This window comes from Aspergillus flavus, chromosome 7, assembly GCF_009017415.1.
Source record: "Aspergillus flavus chromosome 7, complete sequence".
Classification (NCBI taxonomy): Eukaryota; Fungi; Ascomycota; class Eurotiomycetes; order Eurotiales; family Aspergillaceae; genus Aspergillus; species Aspergillus flavus.
This window is the reverse complement of record NC_092404.1, coordinates 1077142-1092220: the sequence shown is the minus strand read 5'-3', so window position 1 is coordinate 1092220 and position 15079 is coordinate 1077142. Positions and strand designations below refer to the sequence as shown.

The window sequence follows — 15079 nt, the reverse complement described above, 5'->3', positions numbered from 1 at the left end:
TGGGCCTCCCGCATAATGGGCCTCCCGCATAAATGGGCCTCCCGCATAAATGAGCCTCCCGCATAATGGGCCTTCCGCATAATGGGCCTCCCGCATCATGGGCCTCCCGCATAAATGGGCCTCCCGCATAAATGGGCCTCCGACATGAGTTATTTGCAACCGCATATTTACAAAGCTCTGCTTAGTGGCCCCTAAATTTAACGTAATGCATGTATGATCGCCCGGCAAAGAACTTATACGGTTATACCATTTTCTTAGATCTCGTGTCTAGTGTACTGTATGGCAATTAACACCCAGCCACGCGATATACCGAGAATAAAAAAAGATTCATATATCCAACAACAACAGTCAAAGCAGGAGATGATGAGTTGGCTATCTGGTCCCGTGAGGCTAGCCGGTAAGTCGCGTAAGTATCATGACATCAATGGGAGCAAAGATAACCATTGTAACCAATGTCGAAACGAGGCATTCGGATGGATGTCGATATTGGTTCAAAATCACGGTGAGACTTGGCGAATTGCATGATGGATGTATAACGGAAAGGGAACGCTGCTCGGTATACCCGAGGGGTGCAGTGGATGTATATTTACCTCGACCAGTTTCCACGAAGATATCCAAGCATATCTGTGATCAAAACGCTTAGTCTTGTTAGGTTAGCATTTATTCAATTGATCTCGCAAGATGGACATCAATACCAGCATTGATCAAGTCGCACACATTCTGGGTTACCAGAATGAGCCACAGATCCACCTTTATGACGCTCTTATAGCGCCTAGGGCCGACAGGGAATGGTTGGGGGATTTAGGGATTGATTTGATTCGTCTATGTCTTTCGTTCCATGCTTACCAGACGCGCATTCCACCAGGTGAGGACATCGAGCTCGTGGATGTTCGACTAATCTGACATTGAGAAGGCGATATTGCCGCAGGAAAGGAAAAACTGTGTACTTACGCTCATCTTGTTTCAGTCGCCCAACGCACGGCTATTGACAGGATGATTCCATACAACTCGCCGCCCGGCGAAGAACGTCACATTACAGTCGGAAGGACCATGGCAGCGATCATTGCAGCCGCACATCTCGACTGTGGGGGAAGCCATCGTCGTACGTGGCAGATATTGGAGAATATAGGGTAAGGCGTTATTATGGATGCTGATTAAACCAGGGACTGACCAAAGACTATGATAGGTTCTTTACTCAAGAGGATAACGGGGTGGATCCAACACGGCTACAGGCTAGCATAAATATGGATACGCATCTGCCCATATTACTCTCTGGGGAACCTGACAGACGTGCCGAGACGACAGATTTACTACCAGACACGGCACAGGTGAGCAAACCCCAACGATCGATGGATATCTCGTTCGAGAAGAGTGGGGAGAATCAACCAAAGCCAATGCGAGGTCGACACCAGATGCATAATCCAATTGTATCCTTCCTGGAGGAAGAAACCATGAAATGTCAAGCGAGATCTATACGAACCCCGCGAGAATGGTACTTTAGCGCAGAAATTGAGATAGCCATCCAGGAGGCCGGCCTGAAACAGTACGATGATCTTTTGAAACGGCTAATATTAGCTTCTGGCAGCTCACTGTCGGTTCTGGTTTTAAAAGAGGCGATGCAAACCTGGCGATCGAGGACCGACCAGCTTCATCTGCAGATCTCTACGCATTCCTCGAAGGCAGACACATATACTAATATCTGCCTCATCGACCAGACAATCACGGGCTTGAATTTATTTCGAAGATACCACATCTCATACTTATTCAAAGCCTGTGGTGGGTGTGAGATTCCATCATTATCAGGGTTTGTTACAACCCCAGCTTATAACGCATCGGCCATCAAACGAGCTGGTAATCCCCTTAAAATTGCAGAGTCAAAGCTGACGACAGCGATGATGAAGCAAGTGCTCCCTGGTCTCGAACCGGGATCTCCAGAATATAAAAAGGGATACAATCATGTTCGCAACCTTCGACTACTCGCACGGAGATTTCACATCCTACAGGAGCGGTTCGGCAATGGCATACTCGCATTAATCCCTTATCCGCAACATTTCCACCATCCAGGACTGGAATTGACTGACAATATGTATGTGCTATATGGGATAGCCGAAGGTCTAACTAACGAGCTACTAGGCTCTCCAAGGTACCCGAGTCCGTCTTTCGCGACATCGTTTCCATCCTCGACCATTCTCAGGGACGCTATCTGCGGGCATTGGGCGAGGCAGCTGGGAAGGTTATAAAGATGATGCTTTACGAACCTCAAGAGTTCTGCCCCCCGCTCCAGCTCGAGATGATAGACAATAGCTACATATTGCAACAACCGAAAGACCTCCAGACCATCCTTCCTCTTCTGAATTGAGGGTCGGCCATTGACTGGAATCACCTTGAAAATAGCGGCCACCTTCTTGCTCATTACACTTTGCAATGTGTTGGATGCCACAATCGCGACCGTTTACGGTTGAGCGATAGGGGCATCAAATTATTCCCTGGTCAAGTATCGGCTAATTACGACTTTTTGACGCTAACGACCCTACATTCCATGGACTGTAATATGCCTGGTTCAATGTCATGCATCTCAAAGGGGCAGTATAACATTGTCCGAATCATTGTCAAGCCCCAATGAACATCACCCTTACAAGCCTCCTTATGGCCACCGTCACACCGACCCAGCCGTCATCATGAGATTCTGACCTTGGTCATCCTGGCTTATGGCACTTCATGCCATCTAACGGTACCCGGCATTTAGGCGAATTTATGGGCTTTGAGCATCTGTTTGGAACGGTCATTGGCTAGCAATATTGAATATACCCTTGAAACGTACCCCGAGTCTTCAAGAGATCTCACCTGTAGAATGACGTAGGAAATCACCCCTGGTAACGTAAGACCCAAGGAGATAAAGCCGAGGCACAGCACCAGTTGGAGTGGTAACATTTACGTATCTAAAATCATAATGCCAGAGACAAACTAGGGCTCGGACTTTTCGATAGAAAAGTCTACCATGGTTACGAGTAGGTCTCACAGCAAAGTAGGTATTCTTCCGCGTCATGTTGACAAAACTTAATCATTTTCACCAAACAGCCTCGCGGGGAGGTTATCTTTCCGATTTGTGACAATAGCTGCCGGGATAAGTAGAAACGGGGCCCCAAACACAAGGGTCGGAGACTTTTTGATTACCTCTCTAACAAATTTACGCTTATCTTCTTGTTCATAGGTAACGTGCAGCAGAGGTGAAATTCGGTCACTCTTGGTAATTATGCGTTGGCTATGTCCTATAGGTGGTGGGCTATTTGCTCGGTTGACGGATATGTGATGTGTCTGCTGCATGCACCTTTTAGTGGGATGTTACTCTGTCGTATTATGGTATCGTGTGCTGGGTCAATTGAAAGTTGGGAGGTAGGTGGTGGTGACGTGGCGAGGGGTTATCGTCCACTATGATTTTAATGTTAGCCCTAATAGCCCCGGAACCATTGTCGCCCAACACTGACACAGAATTGGCGCCAGCGATCTGGTGAGTATTTCTACTCCCTGTTCCCTACCGTACACCAAGGCACAGAGGTAGCAGTCAGTTTCGCTTCCGGGCGTTTCAACCATGAAGTAATCTTGTCCTGTTTGTTCCCCTCCGCACATGATTTTAGCCATGGAGTCACTTCTCCCTGGCTATAACGAGGACCCGACTTGGTACTCGGGCTTGACTATACCCACCACCGAAATATCAGACGACCCCGTGGCAGCTGGAGGCCCCTTTGCGTTTCCACATCTTGAGGTGCAATCAACTATGATCAGTACAACGCTGGAGCCATTCCCATACCTTTATCCTGACCCGAATCTGATCCAAATAGAGAACTCCCATCAAGGCATTACGTCCCCGGAAGACGCACATCAGTCTCCTTAGAGTACTGGGTGGTTGTCTGACATGGAGGACTATTTGGAAATCGCTGGGTCAACGAGAGCTGGTGAGGTAGAGGCGTCTTTCCTTTCGCTGCCAAATTGTGATCTGGGCTCGGAAGAAACTAGAAGCCTTCCCTACGATCGTTCCAGTGCCACATCAGAAAGGGTCTATCGTTGCGACCGTCCGAAAAGCCAATCTAGTCGTGGCTTCAAGCAGAAGGCGCACTTCATGTAAGATCCTTCTGCCATCTGCATCAGTGCCTTTTCTAACGATATCAGAAAGCATATGAGGACCCACAAAGCTGTTCTATGTCCCCGCCCTGGATGTACCGTCCAAGCTGCAAAAGCAAAAGATATTCGTCGGCACGTAATGGTAGCGCACAAACTGTGGGCCAAGAATCAATGGAATATGGAGGAATCGTTCTCCTGTGGGATATGTTCCAAACCCTTCACGCGGAAGGACAACTTACGGAGACATTACAAAAGGATGCATGAAGACACGACCGGTACCGGCACGGGAAAGTAGAGAGCCTAGCTAATTCAATACAGCCTCATTGCTATTTCATACATATAATCCCTTTCCCTTGATATTTGGCTTGCAAAGGCCTCCCAGAATTGAGGTACACATTTAGGCTCTGTAAGTCAGTAGTTCCAAGAGCTGAACGAGGTACATTGAAAGCAAGTACATTATTCTAGGATTTAGAAAGTTCTGTTTAGCTTTATCCAGATACTTTAAATCTCGGGGCTATCTTAATAACTCTCGGCCTTCTCAGCTCGTCTGGCGTTGATCAGACTTACAATAGAAGAGGTTGCATAATTGGCCTGTTGCTTTGGTGATGTCCCGTACAAACCACGCTTGAACGGAATGGCCATCAGTAAGTCGGTTACAAAAAGTCGAATAACGGCAGCTGCAGGTCAGTGTCCTCGAGACTATGGGAGTAGGCTCTGTTTGATCCTATGATATCATGAAGAAAGAGGCCTATTGCCAGGGCTTAGGGTCCGTATTGTCGTCATTGAAGAACAGCGGGTGAAAGTCCACCCACTCTAGACCTTGTGGTTAAAGGTCGAAATGCTCTTCTATCTCCCCCTCTCCTTCCTTCTTCTTTCCGTTCTTCCGCCCGTACAATATAGCAAAAGCACTTATCATTGGATGACAAAAGAAAGGGGAGGGTTAGGTCCGACAGTGATTTGTTGGTTTTCGCTGAACCGATGCAAGGCTGAGCATTGCAGGAGGGCGCCATGCTAGATACGTGTTCAAAACGAGGCGGCCACTATCAGTCAGCTCTAGTAAATTAGATGTTGGGCAGAAAATGCATCGTCGTCTCCAATCTGCAATGTTGTACATTTTGTATAATGTAGCTCTCGACATATATAGCTCCCTAGGATATTCTTCCTATCATATACAAATATATAGCACAGTGCTCCGGTGAGCGTCGTTTAAATCGTATCTCGAGAGCACCGAAACAGTCTGTCACACATTCCCACATGGCATCCACCATGCATAACACCCAAGGCTCTGTCCCAGGCGACGCAGTTGATACGCACTTTCAAATCAGGGACTATCAAGTGGAAATGGTGAATAAGAGTTTAGAAGGAAATTTGATTGTAGTGGTAAGTGGAGCCATTTCCCCTCTATTCTCTACGTCCAAAGCTGGATGCAATGTTAAATAACACCCCTTTAAGATGCCCACGGGAACGGGGAAAACACAGATGTAAGGGACGTATCCATTTTCGGTTGGGGCTGAAGTACTCAAGACTTAAACAAGTGCCATACACCGGATCCTCGCAGAGATAGACCGAGGGGACCCAGACAAGGCAAGATGTCCTTACCTACTATATGGACAGTATGATTAACCTCCCGCAGCTTATCTGGTTTTTGTGTCCAACGGTCGCTTTGTGCAACCAGCATGTTCGTACCATCACTGCCCATGTTCCTCCTATGTGGTGTAGATCATTTACCAGTAACGATAACGTCGATCATTGGGGTACTGTGGAAACGTGGAACATTGCCCTGGCCAGCGTGAAGGTTGCAATCTCGACCTACCAGGTTCTTTATGATGCCCTGGTCCATAGGTTTGTAACTATGGACCGGTTGTCCTTGATTATCTTCGATGAAGGCAAGTTCTGAGGAAAGATGGATGACACTCCCTATGTGATGTTAGCTGACAGACTAACCAGCTCACCACTGCACTGATGACCATGCCGCCAGTAAGATAATGCGAGAATACTATCACACTGAACCACAGAGCCATGACAAACAAACACCATACATCCTGGGCCTCACAGCGTCTCCAATTTTGTCTAATATTTCCACCTTAGAGTATGTATACATCTGGCATTGGGAACAGATTCGAGATTAGGACCTGACAGGTAAACGAAAGGAAAATTGAGAGAAGACTACACAGCCCGTGCAAGACGCCACGCCAGTTTTATGCGCAGCTGTTACGCTTTACAAACCAACCATTAATTGTGCCCCTAGTGCCGTTGCGTGGCTCAATGACGAGTCCAAGTCCGTCATTGATACTCGAAAGAATACGTGGACTTTTACAATCATCCTATGAACGAGGTTCATATTCGAAAAATGCAAAAAAACATCTTACTCGCTTTAGCAACCAAGCGGAAACAATAGGGAGGGAGCTAGGACCTTGGGCCGCCACGAAGTACATTCAGACTTCAATTACTCAATTCAAAGAACACATGCGAATGAATGCTGAGAAAACACACACTCCGAGCCCTGAACGAGAATATGCTATGGAGATGCTTTGCAAGCTAGGTAATATAGAAGATTATGACGAGCTAGTTCACTCTGATAATATCTCACCCATGAGTCAACGCTTACTTGATACTCTTATCGAGGAACATAGGAAAGGATTCCGGGCTCTGATATTTGTCTCATTGCGAGCAACTGTACTTGCATTGAAATGGCTGATAGAAAATCACCCAGAAACACGCCGACGATTTCGTTGTGGGACATTTGTGGGTATGTCCCGGATTCACCAAAGCAAAACCAGGCTCGGAGATGTTCATGATATCCGAAGCCAAATGGAAACACTTCAAAAGTTCCGGGACGGGGTCCTAGACCTTATTATTACTACCGACGCACTGGAGGAAGGAATGGATATACCGGCATGCAACACAGTCCTGAACTTCAACTGTACCTTAAATTTAAAATCATTCATTCAGCGTCGGGGGCGCGCACGGAGAGAACAGTCCAAATTCTTCATTTTCCTTCAGGATGAAGAGGATCTAAAAAATGTGAGCCTACTCCAGTTTCGGGAGAGTGAGCTGGTTAGAAAACTTCAAGATGAGGGAAGGACAGTGCTCCCAGACAGCTTGAACCATGATGAACGGCTCAGAGACTCATTAGCTTTCAGTTCTTCCACAGGGTGTGTACATGTCCCTCAAAACTGTGAACTCCTAAACTGACCAAACAGAGCTCAAATGACTATGGGAAATGCCATTAGCCACCTGTATAGGTTCTGCGCGGAATTACCGGCTCAGCCATTTGTGAGCAATAGTCCTGCATTTAGCTACGAGACGGACGAGTGCGGCCAGGTACAGGCAATCGTCAGGCTGCCCAGCAATCTTGACCCATCCCTCCAGACGTTCAAGAGTCTCAGGAAATGGGCGAAGAAAAAGTGGGCAAAGGAAGATGCAGCCCTACAAGCATACAAGGCCTTGTTTCACGCCAGGCTTATCAATGATCACTTTCTACCCTTGCGACTGTCAGACATCATTGAAAAGGATCTCTCACCAAAATCGCACTATATCATATCTGAGCAGCTAGATCCTTGGCATGATGTGTCTTTGCTCTGGTCTCGCGGAGGGGAGCTCTTTAGCCATGAGCTTCGCATTGCTAGACCACAGCGAGAAGACATTGAACTTTTCATGATTCTCCCAGTCCCATTGAGAATCGAAACTCGTATTCCATTGTTCCTAGGTTCCGGGACGGAGTATAAGGCAGTTGTGAGCTCGGCCAGGCCAGTTTCCACGGACATTTCGATATGTCAACAGGTGACGCATTTAATTCTACAGTCCATACATCAATGCCACGGCACCCAATTAAACACGGACTATGTTAACATCATTGTCCCAGAAAGGGATCCCGCTGCGATGTCTAAATTCTTAGAGGCTCATTCCGGAAGGACAAGCCTGGCTGCCTGCTTGCAGCAGCGCCCAACTGTGCCCGGTTCGCTCGGCCTCTTGCGCCATGTCACAAAGACCTCTCGCCCACTGCGTATCGAAGTCATAGATGGGCACGAGTGCCAGGACCCTCATAGAGACGGGGTAAACCTACGTATCAGAGGCAAGATACATCCATTGACCCGACGTCGCAACTTTCTCTACGATCCAAAGATAGTGACGGTCACACCGACAGAGAACCAGCACTCCACAAGTTTGGTCCGACAGGGATTGAGCGAGTTGGCAGCTGATGATTATTTGGTCGATCGGCTTCCATCTATCTATGCCGAAGCTGCCCTGTTAGCTCCGAGCATAATTCACCGAATTGGTGTATATCTGATCGCAGAAAAATTGAGGAAACAGATCTTTTCAAACCCCCAAGCAGCTCGTTTCGAACGAATGGACTTGCTATGCATTGCTCTCAGCCCAACCGATGATATGCATCGCCCCGAGTTTCGCTCTATGGCGTTTATCGGGGACGCGATAGTAAAGTTTCTCATAACGAGACAGCTATTTCTGCATCACACTCTGTGGCACGAGGGCCTTTTAACTAGCGTGAAGGATTCCATCGTGTCAGATACGGGGCTTGCAGCCGCGTTGTGTCATTCTGGGTTTGGATCCTATCTTATAACTACACGGTTCAACGGGAAACGGTGGCGGCCGTTTTTCGTATCAACAACACTGTCAAAAAGTGGTCCCACCAGGCGGAGATATGTTGGCGCTGCTACTGTTGCTGATATGGTCAAGGCCTTGGCCGGCGCTGCCTTCCTAGACAACGGACTGGATCAGGCTTTCATATGTGCAGCAGCAATGATCCCCAAGATCAAGTCCTGGACTACAATATCTCTCTACGATGGCACTTATTCTAAGTCTCGGCCATCCAAGTCACTGGGTGCCTCAACCATAATAGATCTGGAAGCCCTGCTTGGATACACATTTTCTGATAAAAGTCTGGCGATAGAATCAATGACACACCCATCCTGTGTCGGACTCTATGGGACAGCATCTTATCGGCGTCTATCCTTTCTTGGGGCCGGCATCATCGAATTGGTAGTTGTCAGGTACTTACATAGGCAGAAGAGCTTTACCAGCTCCAAAAGGCTGCAATCTCTGAAATCCGCTGTGACCAACAATATGTTCCTTGCATTCCTGTGTCTCACGTTCCATTGGGAGAAGCAACACGATATTATTGAGGTCGATAGTATGGGCATCCCAAGCGTCATTCAGACCCGTGGCCGAGTAGCGCTTTATCATTTTCTACGCTCACAGAGCGACTCTCTCTCAGACAAGGTATCCAGTCTGGTGGAAGATCTCACCAGTCAGCTCCACGTCATCAAGAGGGATCTATGGGAAAACGGAATATATCCCTGGGCACGACTAAGTGTCTTTCGGGGTCTCAAAGTATTCTCTGACATTGTCCAGAGTGTTTTCGGTGCGATATACATCGACTCTTTGGCTAGCTTACAGCAGTCGGAAGCTCTGGCCGAAAGACTGGGAATCCTGCCACTTCTTGAGCATTTTATATCTCACGATGTGGTGACAGATCATCCCAAACAGCCGGCTCCTACACAAGCACAGAATCTCTGGCAGGATCCACCAGGCGAGGGTACAGCGCATGTCAATCAAATATAGTGTAGTTGTGGACAGCCTAGCGACAGTTGCTCTGGAAGACCAAGCAAACGCAGTGTACTTGCCCAACTGGCGGCTGTAATCGTTCACCTACTGCGCAATGCTTACTCCAAATCGAAACACTCCCTACCACAGCAAGCAGCCACATCTTTAATCAATTACTAGACTTTGGGTACAATGAATGAAATTACACATGGGTTCTTCTTAATCTCCTACCTTGTACTACAGTTTCAAAGTCTGGTGATTGGTATTTCTCAAGATCAAGTGTAATCAGATCCATTGACTTATGCCATTGTATCGGCTTGATGATGGAACATGATATATCAACATATCTTGCCATGCTAATGTGGAATTCCAACCACCTAAAACCTCCTACGAGACTAGCCAGGCTACAGCTATTTGTGATCTGGACTTGTGGATTTTCAAAAGAGTGTATTTCTACCAAGCTCTCGTATATTTGACGCCAGTAACTAGTATGCCCAGTGCTTTTAATGAAATAATTGAGCCTTAGATTAGCTATGCCAACTCACTACCGCTCCAATTGTCTCAAACAATCGAGCTATAGATACATATCTTTTGCAACTCACAAGGATAGCCGTAGGTTGAGCCTTTCACAAACACGTCTAGCCGCGAGATGGCGCGCTGTTTTCTTGTTTCTTCCTTCACCAGAGGCTTCCACACCACAATACTGAATCGTGATCCGAAACCTAGTTGGAAAGTTGCTAATGCATGCTTCCGTTACCTTTGGCTCTTCTCCCGTTCCCTGTGCATCCTCCCACAAACGACATGTATACTTCCAATTGTCGGCCTCTGAACCTGGGGGACTAAGGTTAAGCCCATTCGCTACCCGTTGAGTGGTGGCAGTGACCGTGAGGTCTACCCCATCAGTTGATAGATCCAACAACGGGAGTTGCCCCAACAATGTGGGAAAGGATTCTTTCGAGTCACCTAGTCTGGTACGTCCTATGATTTTATAGAGGACGTCCTCATAGGTCTCATCACAAACCAAATTTGTTCGGGGAACATCCAAGCCAGCTTTTACCAAGGTGGCAATAGCTTCTTCAAAGTCATACCCAGTGATCAGGGCGTCTAACTGGGACTAGAGGATCGTTAGCCATCCGTGACCTAAAAGGTCACTATGTAGCGGTAGGCAAAACTCACCAGGGAGCCAATTTCTCTACCTTCAGGTGAGGCCACGACTAACTGCACGGCCATATGAGTTGTAAACAGCCGCTTGCCAATCTCGAAATCTAGGTGTTCATCAATCACCATGCCTTCCCATAAAATAGACAAAACTTACCGGCGATAGTGTAGCAGTCATCGATCTGGTGAGCCGCAGGAGACATTTTCAGGACTAGTGGGTTGGCCAGACTTGGAAGCTGCGATAATACCTTGTTGCGACGACAGTTTCCAGTATTGGGGAAGGCTTTATAAGCCATGATTTCTCGCGATTACTGAAGAGCGTTCTCGTTACGTAGATCATGCTTGCCCAATAGTTCATTACCTAACCAAGGGACAATGCTTCACTGTTGGCCATCTGGATAATCCTTCGGCACCGAGAGTACAGAGATGGCGCCAAGCGCATGCGTGTGTTGGCCATTTACTCGTACAGCTCGCTACCCTAGGATCCGGCCCAAGGAGGGCAGCCACTGGTGAACCACAAGCACAACCCTGACTCGCATCCGCTTCCTAACGCTCGGACCGCTGACTGCTAGCCAGCTGGCTCAGGGTTGCATAATATGATTGACATCGTACTTGACCACGGCACCCATTGCATGGATCCGGTGGTATCAGACATTACTACGCGCATAAAATCGCGCACGGCTGAGAGCATGTCTTGATGGTGAAATAAACTTCCACTATCACTCTTCCGCCGTGGACCGACGCCCGAATCGCGTTCAAGGCTTCACTCCTCTCCTCGCCTTGCCTCTACTTGTCCTAGTTTAGAGGTGCGGGGGCGTCAACCATCTATTCCCCATAGCTCTACTGTGCATTAACGTTAGGGCTAAATAGGCACTGCACTCCTCCATTACGGTTGCCTAGTAGCAAGGCCGGACAATCCTAGTATCCTGAGGACCCAAAGATTGCCATAATACATGGGTTGCCCGAGTGAGCTCGGCTCATTTAGTGGTAGATTATGCAGATCGAGGTACGAATGACATACAGGGCCAAGCATCAATTTACGTTATGATGGTTAGCGTTTGTCGCGATCATGAAATGTGGAGCGTACGGAAATATTAATTTTAGATATACGGTGGGGGGGTGGAAATCAGCGCGTAGTGTTAATCCCGCGGGCTTGGGTCAAGTCTACCCTCAAGTGATCGGCAATTTGATCTCCACTCGGGAAGGTTGTTATTATATCCGAATCCATACAGCATAAGATATCTCACAGCCCCTCGGGCTCCTACGGGCATTGAATTCGCTAACGGACAACGGCCAGGTCTAGTGGCTAAAAAACAAGACCAGGTATGGCCCGACAGCCACGTTCTTAGTTTTTCCAAGCACCACAGAACAGATACACGAGTAGATACCTGTATCTCAGGTATGATTGACATAGGTCGATTGATGCCCAAAATACCACATAGGCTGGACGAGTTTCCTAGCACCAATGTGGAAAGCGGCGATAACACGACGCTTAAGCCAGTTATCGGACAGTGGACTTAGCAGGAGGCTTGGGTTCGTATCGCACTGTAGGTTTGAAGGCCACCTGGGATAAGTTATCTCATTTGTCAGTAACAGCATATATTACCATGAGTTGCCTACACAGAGTGACGTGGAGGATTATCGGTGCGATAGTATCTCGGCCAGTAAACTCAGTTGGTCAGTGCAGATGGCTTGTCACATTGGGTGAACATTTACTACAAAGTCGGGAAAGGGCATACGTCACATAGCGCTAACAAAGGATGACGCCTCACTATGAGTCTCCTAATGTGCAGCTAGGATAGGTGCATACATATCGAGGTCCATGTATCTGCAGCTTGCATTTCTAGAGTACAACGACGACCTCCTGGACATACAACCTGTAGCCAAACATGGCCAATCACGCTAGTTCCGGACAAGGCTCGCGCAGACATCCTGGATCAAATGATGTACTAACGGGGTTTGTATCCCCCGTCGAAGCTCAAAGGAAATACGGGCTGGAAAGTTGGTGTCCTGCCTAAAGGATCTGGTCATCAAACTGATTCTTTTGTATGGAAAGGCAAGGCGTGCTACTAGTCGTACAGACAACACAAAACTCTAGTTTAACAAAACTCGCTTCTAGTAACGGACCTGCTGGTTTGTGGGCTGCCCCTCCCCCAGCCGGGGAGTTGGCAGCACGCGGCAGGCTAATTGGGAAGCTGATTTCATCCGATTCTCGCATATTATATTGGATGTTACTCGCCCAAGCGCGTCCTAGATAAATGTTTGAATCATCGTTGACGAAGAGCTAGTCAGCAGCACTTCAGCAAAAGCTTATAAAGTCACGAATAAGAAGGATCTGACAAGTCCCGAATACATTCACCTTGAGACTTCGGAAAGCCGTGACCAAACATGGCGCAACGTCCGGCCTCTTCGCCCTATGTCTGTCATAGACCACGAGAACTCCGGCGGCTCTATGAACCTCTATCCTTACTATGTGCATTACAGGAGCAGATGGTAGAGCAGAAGGATATCGAGGTAGTTGATGTTGGCGAGGTGGGAGGAATCTTACATCACCGCCGCGATTTCCTCAATGCGCTCGTTCAACTTGCAGCGTTTGAGCAAGGGTGCGACTTGGCTATCACAGCAGGATACGACCACGATAGTGTAGTTATCGCCGTCGCAGGCAGCCCGGACGTCAGTGACCGGGTTATTCAATTTCTAAAAAGACTACTAGACATGGTCACAGGTGCTCTCCATGCAGGCTTATGTGCTGAAACGTGGAATAGAGACCTTTTGAAAATTTCAAATTACGTGACGGGATTGCACAATGAGAATAGCTTCGCAGTGTATCAAATGATATTTCATCAAATTGCGCCCATTTGCATAAATTCAATGGCTGCTAGGTCCAGCGACCCGAAAGGCATGACAATGGCTTCCCTATGGTTTGGAATCTGTAACTAATATGAAGCCATGCAGACAATTCGAGTCTTCGTTTCGACTTCGCGGATTGGTTTCGGAGAACGTTTTTCAGCAGTAATGGTATGGCACTGCCCAAAAATGATATGCCGGGTCTGGTCCGCAGTTGCTTTTCTGCATACCAGGATGGGAAGTTTGAGATATTCAAACGTTTCGTTTGCCAAAGCCAGCGGGATGCGGGATTGTTCGAAAAGTTCCATCGACAGCTGCTAAACCTGACTATGCCTATGGCAATGTGTGAGCTGCTTCTCAAATCAGCAAATTCCATACGCCAGGATCTTCACAGGGAAATTAAGGTCTACAACGTACCTCCTGGAGAGCGCATGAAGATCCCTCTCGTCAGAAAGAAGCTAAATCTTGATGATATAGCCCATCGGATGTTTTCCGATAGTCAACGCTCCAAGCAGCTCAGTCAAGTATTAGAGCGATTCGTGCCTGCGCCCAGCAAGCTTATCGAACGGCTTAAATACTACCAAGAAAATGTTCTTACCCAAATTCATCCGGAGCTTCGCCTTGTGGACTATTTTGATAAGAGTAATCGGGTACAATATTTCGACAAGTACGACAGATATATTGCCACTAGCAAACCGTCTTGCTACCTCTGCAGTCAATATATGTCACATCGCCTCAACTACCACTTGCGAAAATGCGATCCAAACGATATTGACCTCCACTGGCGCTTGCCTGACATCCAAGCTGCCGAAAGCAGCGCACATTTTAAAGAACAGACGGATATACTGCGCAAAATTACGGAGCGCGTTCGCAGAGATGTTGAGAGTTTTGTACTGGATCGTTGCTCCGAGAGTAATGAGTCATTGATGGACGATGATATATCACAGTCGTTTAGCCTTTCCTCTGAGACTACCACGAAATCGGAGGACCTATCTTATGGCGAAGCTGATGAATGTCCTACTCCTTATAGATTTCCATTAGGTACCGAAGGTGACAAGCCTTCTGGTTGTGACCAATATGCTGGAGGTGAAGATGAAGATGAAGATGAAGAGGACGAAGTGGTTTTCAGGGGAAGGCAGGGAACATTTTTCATTACCTGAATCTGGTTTTCCTTTTTGTTCTGCTCTTAATGTTTGACGGTCCATCATGACACATGCAGAGAGATGATTGGAATAAGTCTAGCATATAGTTGAAATGGCATTTGATCTCTTGCAGAGAGACAGACCCTTCTCGGGCATTCTAGGCGTAAGGTCACAAGATACAATCTCTATGAGAGCCCGTTTAAAGAAGTTTAACACCACCGCCACCCTCCTCCTCCTCCTCCTCCTCC

General features: G+C 47.5%; 5 protein-coding genes across 5 annotated transcripts; 4 read left to right on the top strand and 1 right to left on the bottom strand.

Annotated features, from left to right (window-relative positions):
* Positions 1–19: 19 nt before the first annotated feature.
* Positions 20–3130, top strand: F9C07_2280746 (uncharacterized protein). The gene is made up of 6 exons (XM_041294592.2): positions 20–51; positions 117–211; positions 272–865; positions 914–1130; positions 1187–2086; positions 2134–3130. Exons 3-6 carry the CDS (start codon positions 682–684, stop codon positions 2357–2359), a joined length of 1527 nt encoding a protein of 508 aa, XP_041150132.1. The 5' UTR covers positions 20–51; positions 117–211; positions 272–681; the 3' UTR covers positions 2360–3130.
* A 460-nt stretch (positions 3131–3590) lies between these two features.
* Positions 3591–4430, top strand: F9C07_1848591 (uncharacterized protein). The gene is made up of 3 exons (XM_071508443.1): positions 3591–3782; positions 3840–4119; positions 4168–4430. Exons 2-3 carry the CDS (start codon positions 3914–3916, stop codon positions 4412–4414), a joined length of 453 nt encoding a protein of 150 aa, XP_071366940.1. The 5' UTR covers positions 3591–3782; positions 3840–3913; the 3' UTR covers positions 4415–4430.
* Positions 4431–5235: 805 nt separating this feature from the next.
* F9C07_2280744 (uncharacterized protein) lies at positions 5236–10108 on the top strand. The gene is made up of 7 exons (XM_071510459.1): positions 5236–5499; positions 5572–5600; positions 5655–5703; positions 5753–6005; positions 6067–6208; positions 6270–7274; positions 7323–10108. The coding sequence occupies exons 1-7, from the start codon at positions 5374–5376 to the stop codon at positions 9700–9702; spliced, it is 3984 nt and encodes a 1327-aa protein (XP_071366939.1). The 5' UTR covers positions 5236–5373; the 3' UTR covers positions 9703–10108.
* F9C07_2280743 (uncharacterized protein) lies at positions 10109–11174 on the bottom strand. Its single transcript, XM_041294562.2, has 3 exons — positions 11000–11174; positions 10861–10949; positions 10109–10798 (listed from the first exon to the last, which is right to left on the bottom strand). Exons 1-3 carry the CDS (start codon positions 11136–11138, stop codon positions 10283–10285), a joined length of 744 nt encoding a protein of 247 aa, XP_041150130.1. The 5' UTR covers positions 11139–11174; the 3' UTR covers positions 10109–10282.
* A 790-nt stretch (positions 11175–11964) lies between these two features.
* F9C07_2280741 (uncharacterized protein) lies at positions 11965–15052 on the top strand. The gene is made up of 2 exons (XM_071510458.1): positions 11965–13741; positions 13798–15052. Exons 1-2 carry the CDS (start codon positions 13231–13233, stop codon positions 14847–14849), a joined length of 1563 nt encoding a protein of 520 aa, XP_071366938.1. The 5' UTR covers positions 11965–13230; the 3' UTR covers positions 14850–15052.
* Positions 15053–15079: the final 27 nt, after the last annotated feature.

What these genes read in the sequence shown, in the direction of transcription:
- F9C07_2280746 (XM_041294592.2), top strand. Translation starts at nt 682, where the DNA reads ATGGACATCAATACCAGCATTGATCAAGTCGCACACATTCTGGGTTAC. An exon ending in CCAGACGCGCATTCCACCAG is followed by an intron (nt 866 to 913) that starts GTGAGGACATCG and finishes GACATTGAGAAG; the next exon opens with GCGATATTGCCGCAGGAAAG. An exon ending in CAGATATTGGAGAATATAGG is followed by an intron (nt 1,131 to 1,186) that starts GTAAGGCGTTAT and finishes AGACTATGATAG; the next exon opens with GTTCTTTACTCAAGAGGATA.
- F9C07_2280743 (XM_041294562.2), bottom strand. Translation starts at nt 11,138, where the DNA reads ATGGCTTATAAAGCCTTCCCCAATACTGGAAACTGTCGTCGCAACAAG. An exon ending in TGACTGCTACACTATCGCCG is followed by an intron (nt 10,950 to 10,999) that starts GTAAGTTTTGTC and finishes ATGAACACCTAG; the next exon opens with ATTTCGAGATTGGCAAGCGG. An exon ending in GTAGAGAAATTGGCTCCCTG is followed by an intron (nt 10,799 to 10,860) that starts GTGAGTTTTGCC and finishes ACGATCCTCTAG; the next exon opens with TCCCAGTTAGACGCCCTGAT.
- F9C07_2280744 (XM_071510459.1), top strand. Translation starts at nt 5,374, where the DNA reads ATGGCATCCACCATGCATAACACCCAAGGCTCTGTCCCAGGCGACGCA. An exon ending in GGAACGGGGAAAACACAGAT is followed by an intron (nt 5,601 to 5,654) that starts GTAAGGGACGTA and finishes GACTTAAACAAG; the next exon opens with TGCCATACACCGGATCCTCG. An exon ending in TCTAATATTTCCACCTTAGA is followed by an intron (nt 6,209 to 6,269) that starts GTATGTATACAT and finishes GGTAAACGAAAG; the next exon opens with GAAAATTGAGAGAAGACTAC.
- F9C07_1848591 (XM_071508443.1), top strand. Translation starts at nt 3,914, where the DNA reads ATGGAGGACTATTTGGAAATCGCTGGGTCAACGAGAGCTGGTGAGGTA. An exon ending in AAGCAGAAGGCGCACTTCAT is followed by an intron (nt 4,120 to 4,167) that starts GTAAGATCCTTC and finishes TAACGATATCAG; the next exon opens with AAAGCATATGAGGACCCACA.
- F9C07_2280741 (XM_071510458.1), top strand. Translation starts at nt 13,231, where the DNA reads ATGGCGCAACGTCCGGCCTCTTCGCCCTATGTCTGTCATAGACCACGA. An exon ending in TAGGTCCAGCGACCCGAAAG is followed by an intron (nt 13,742 to 13,797) that starts GCATGACAATGG and finishes GAAGCCATGCAG; the next exon opens with ACAATTCGAGTCTTCGTTTC.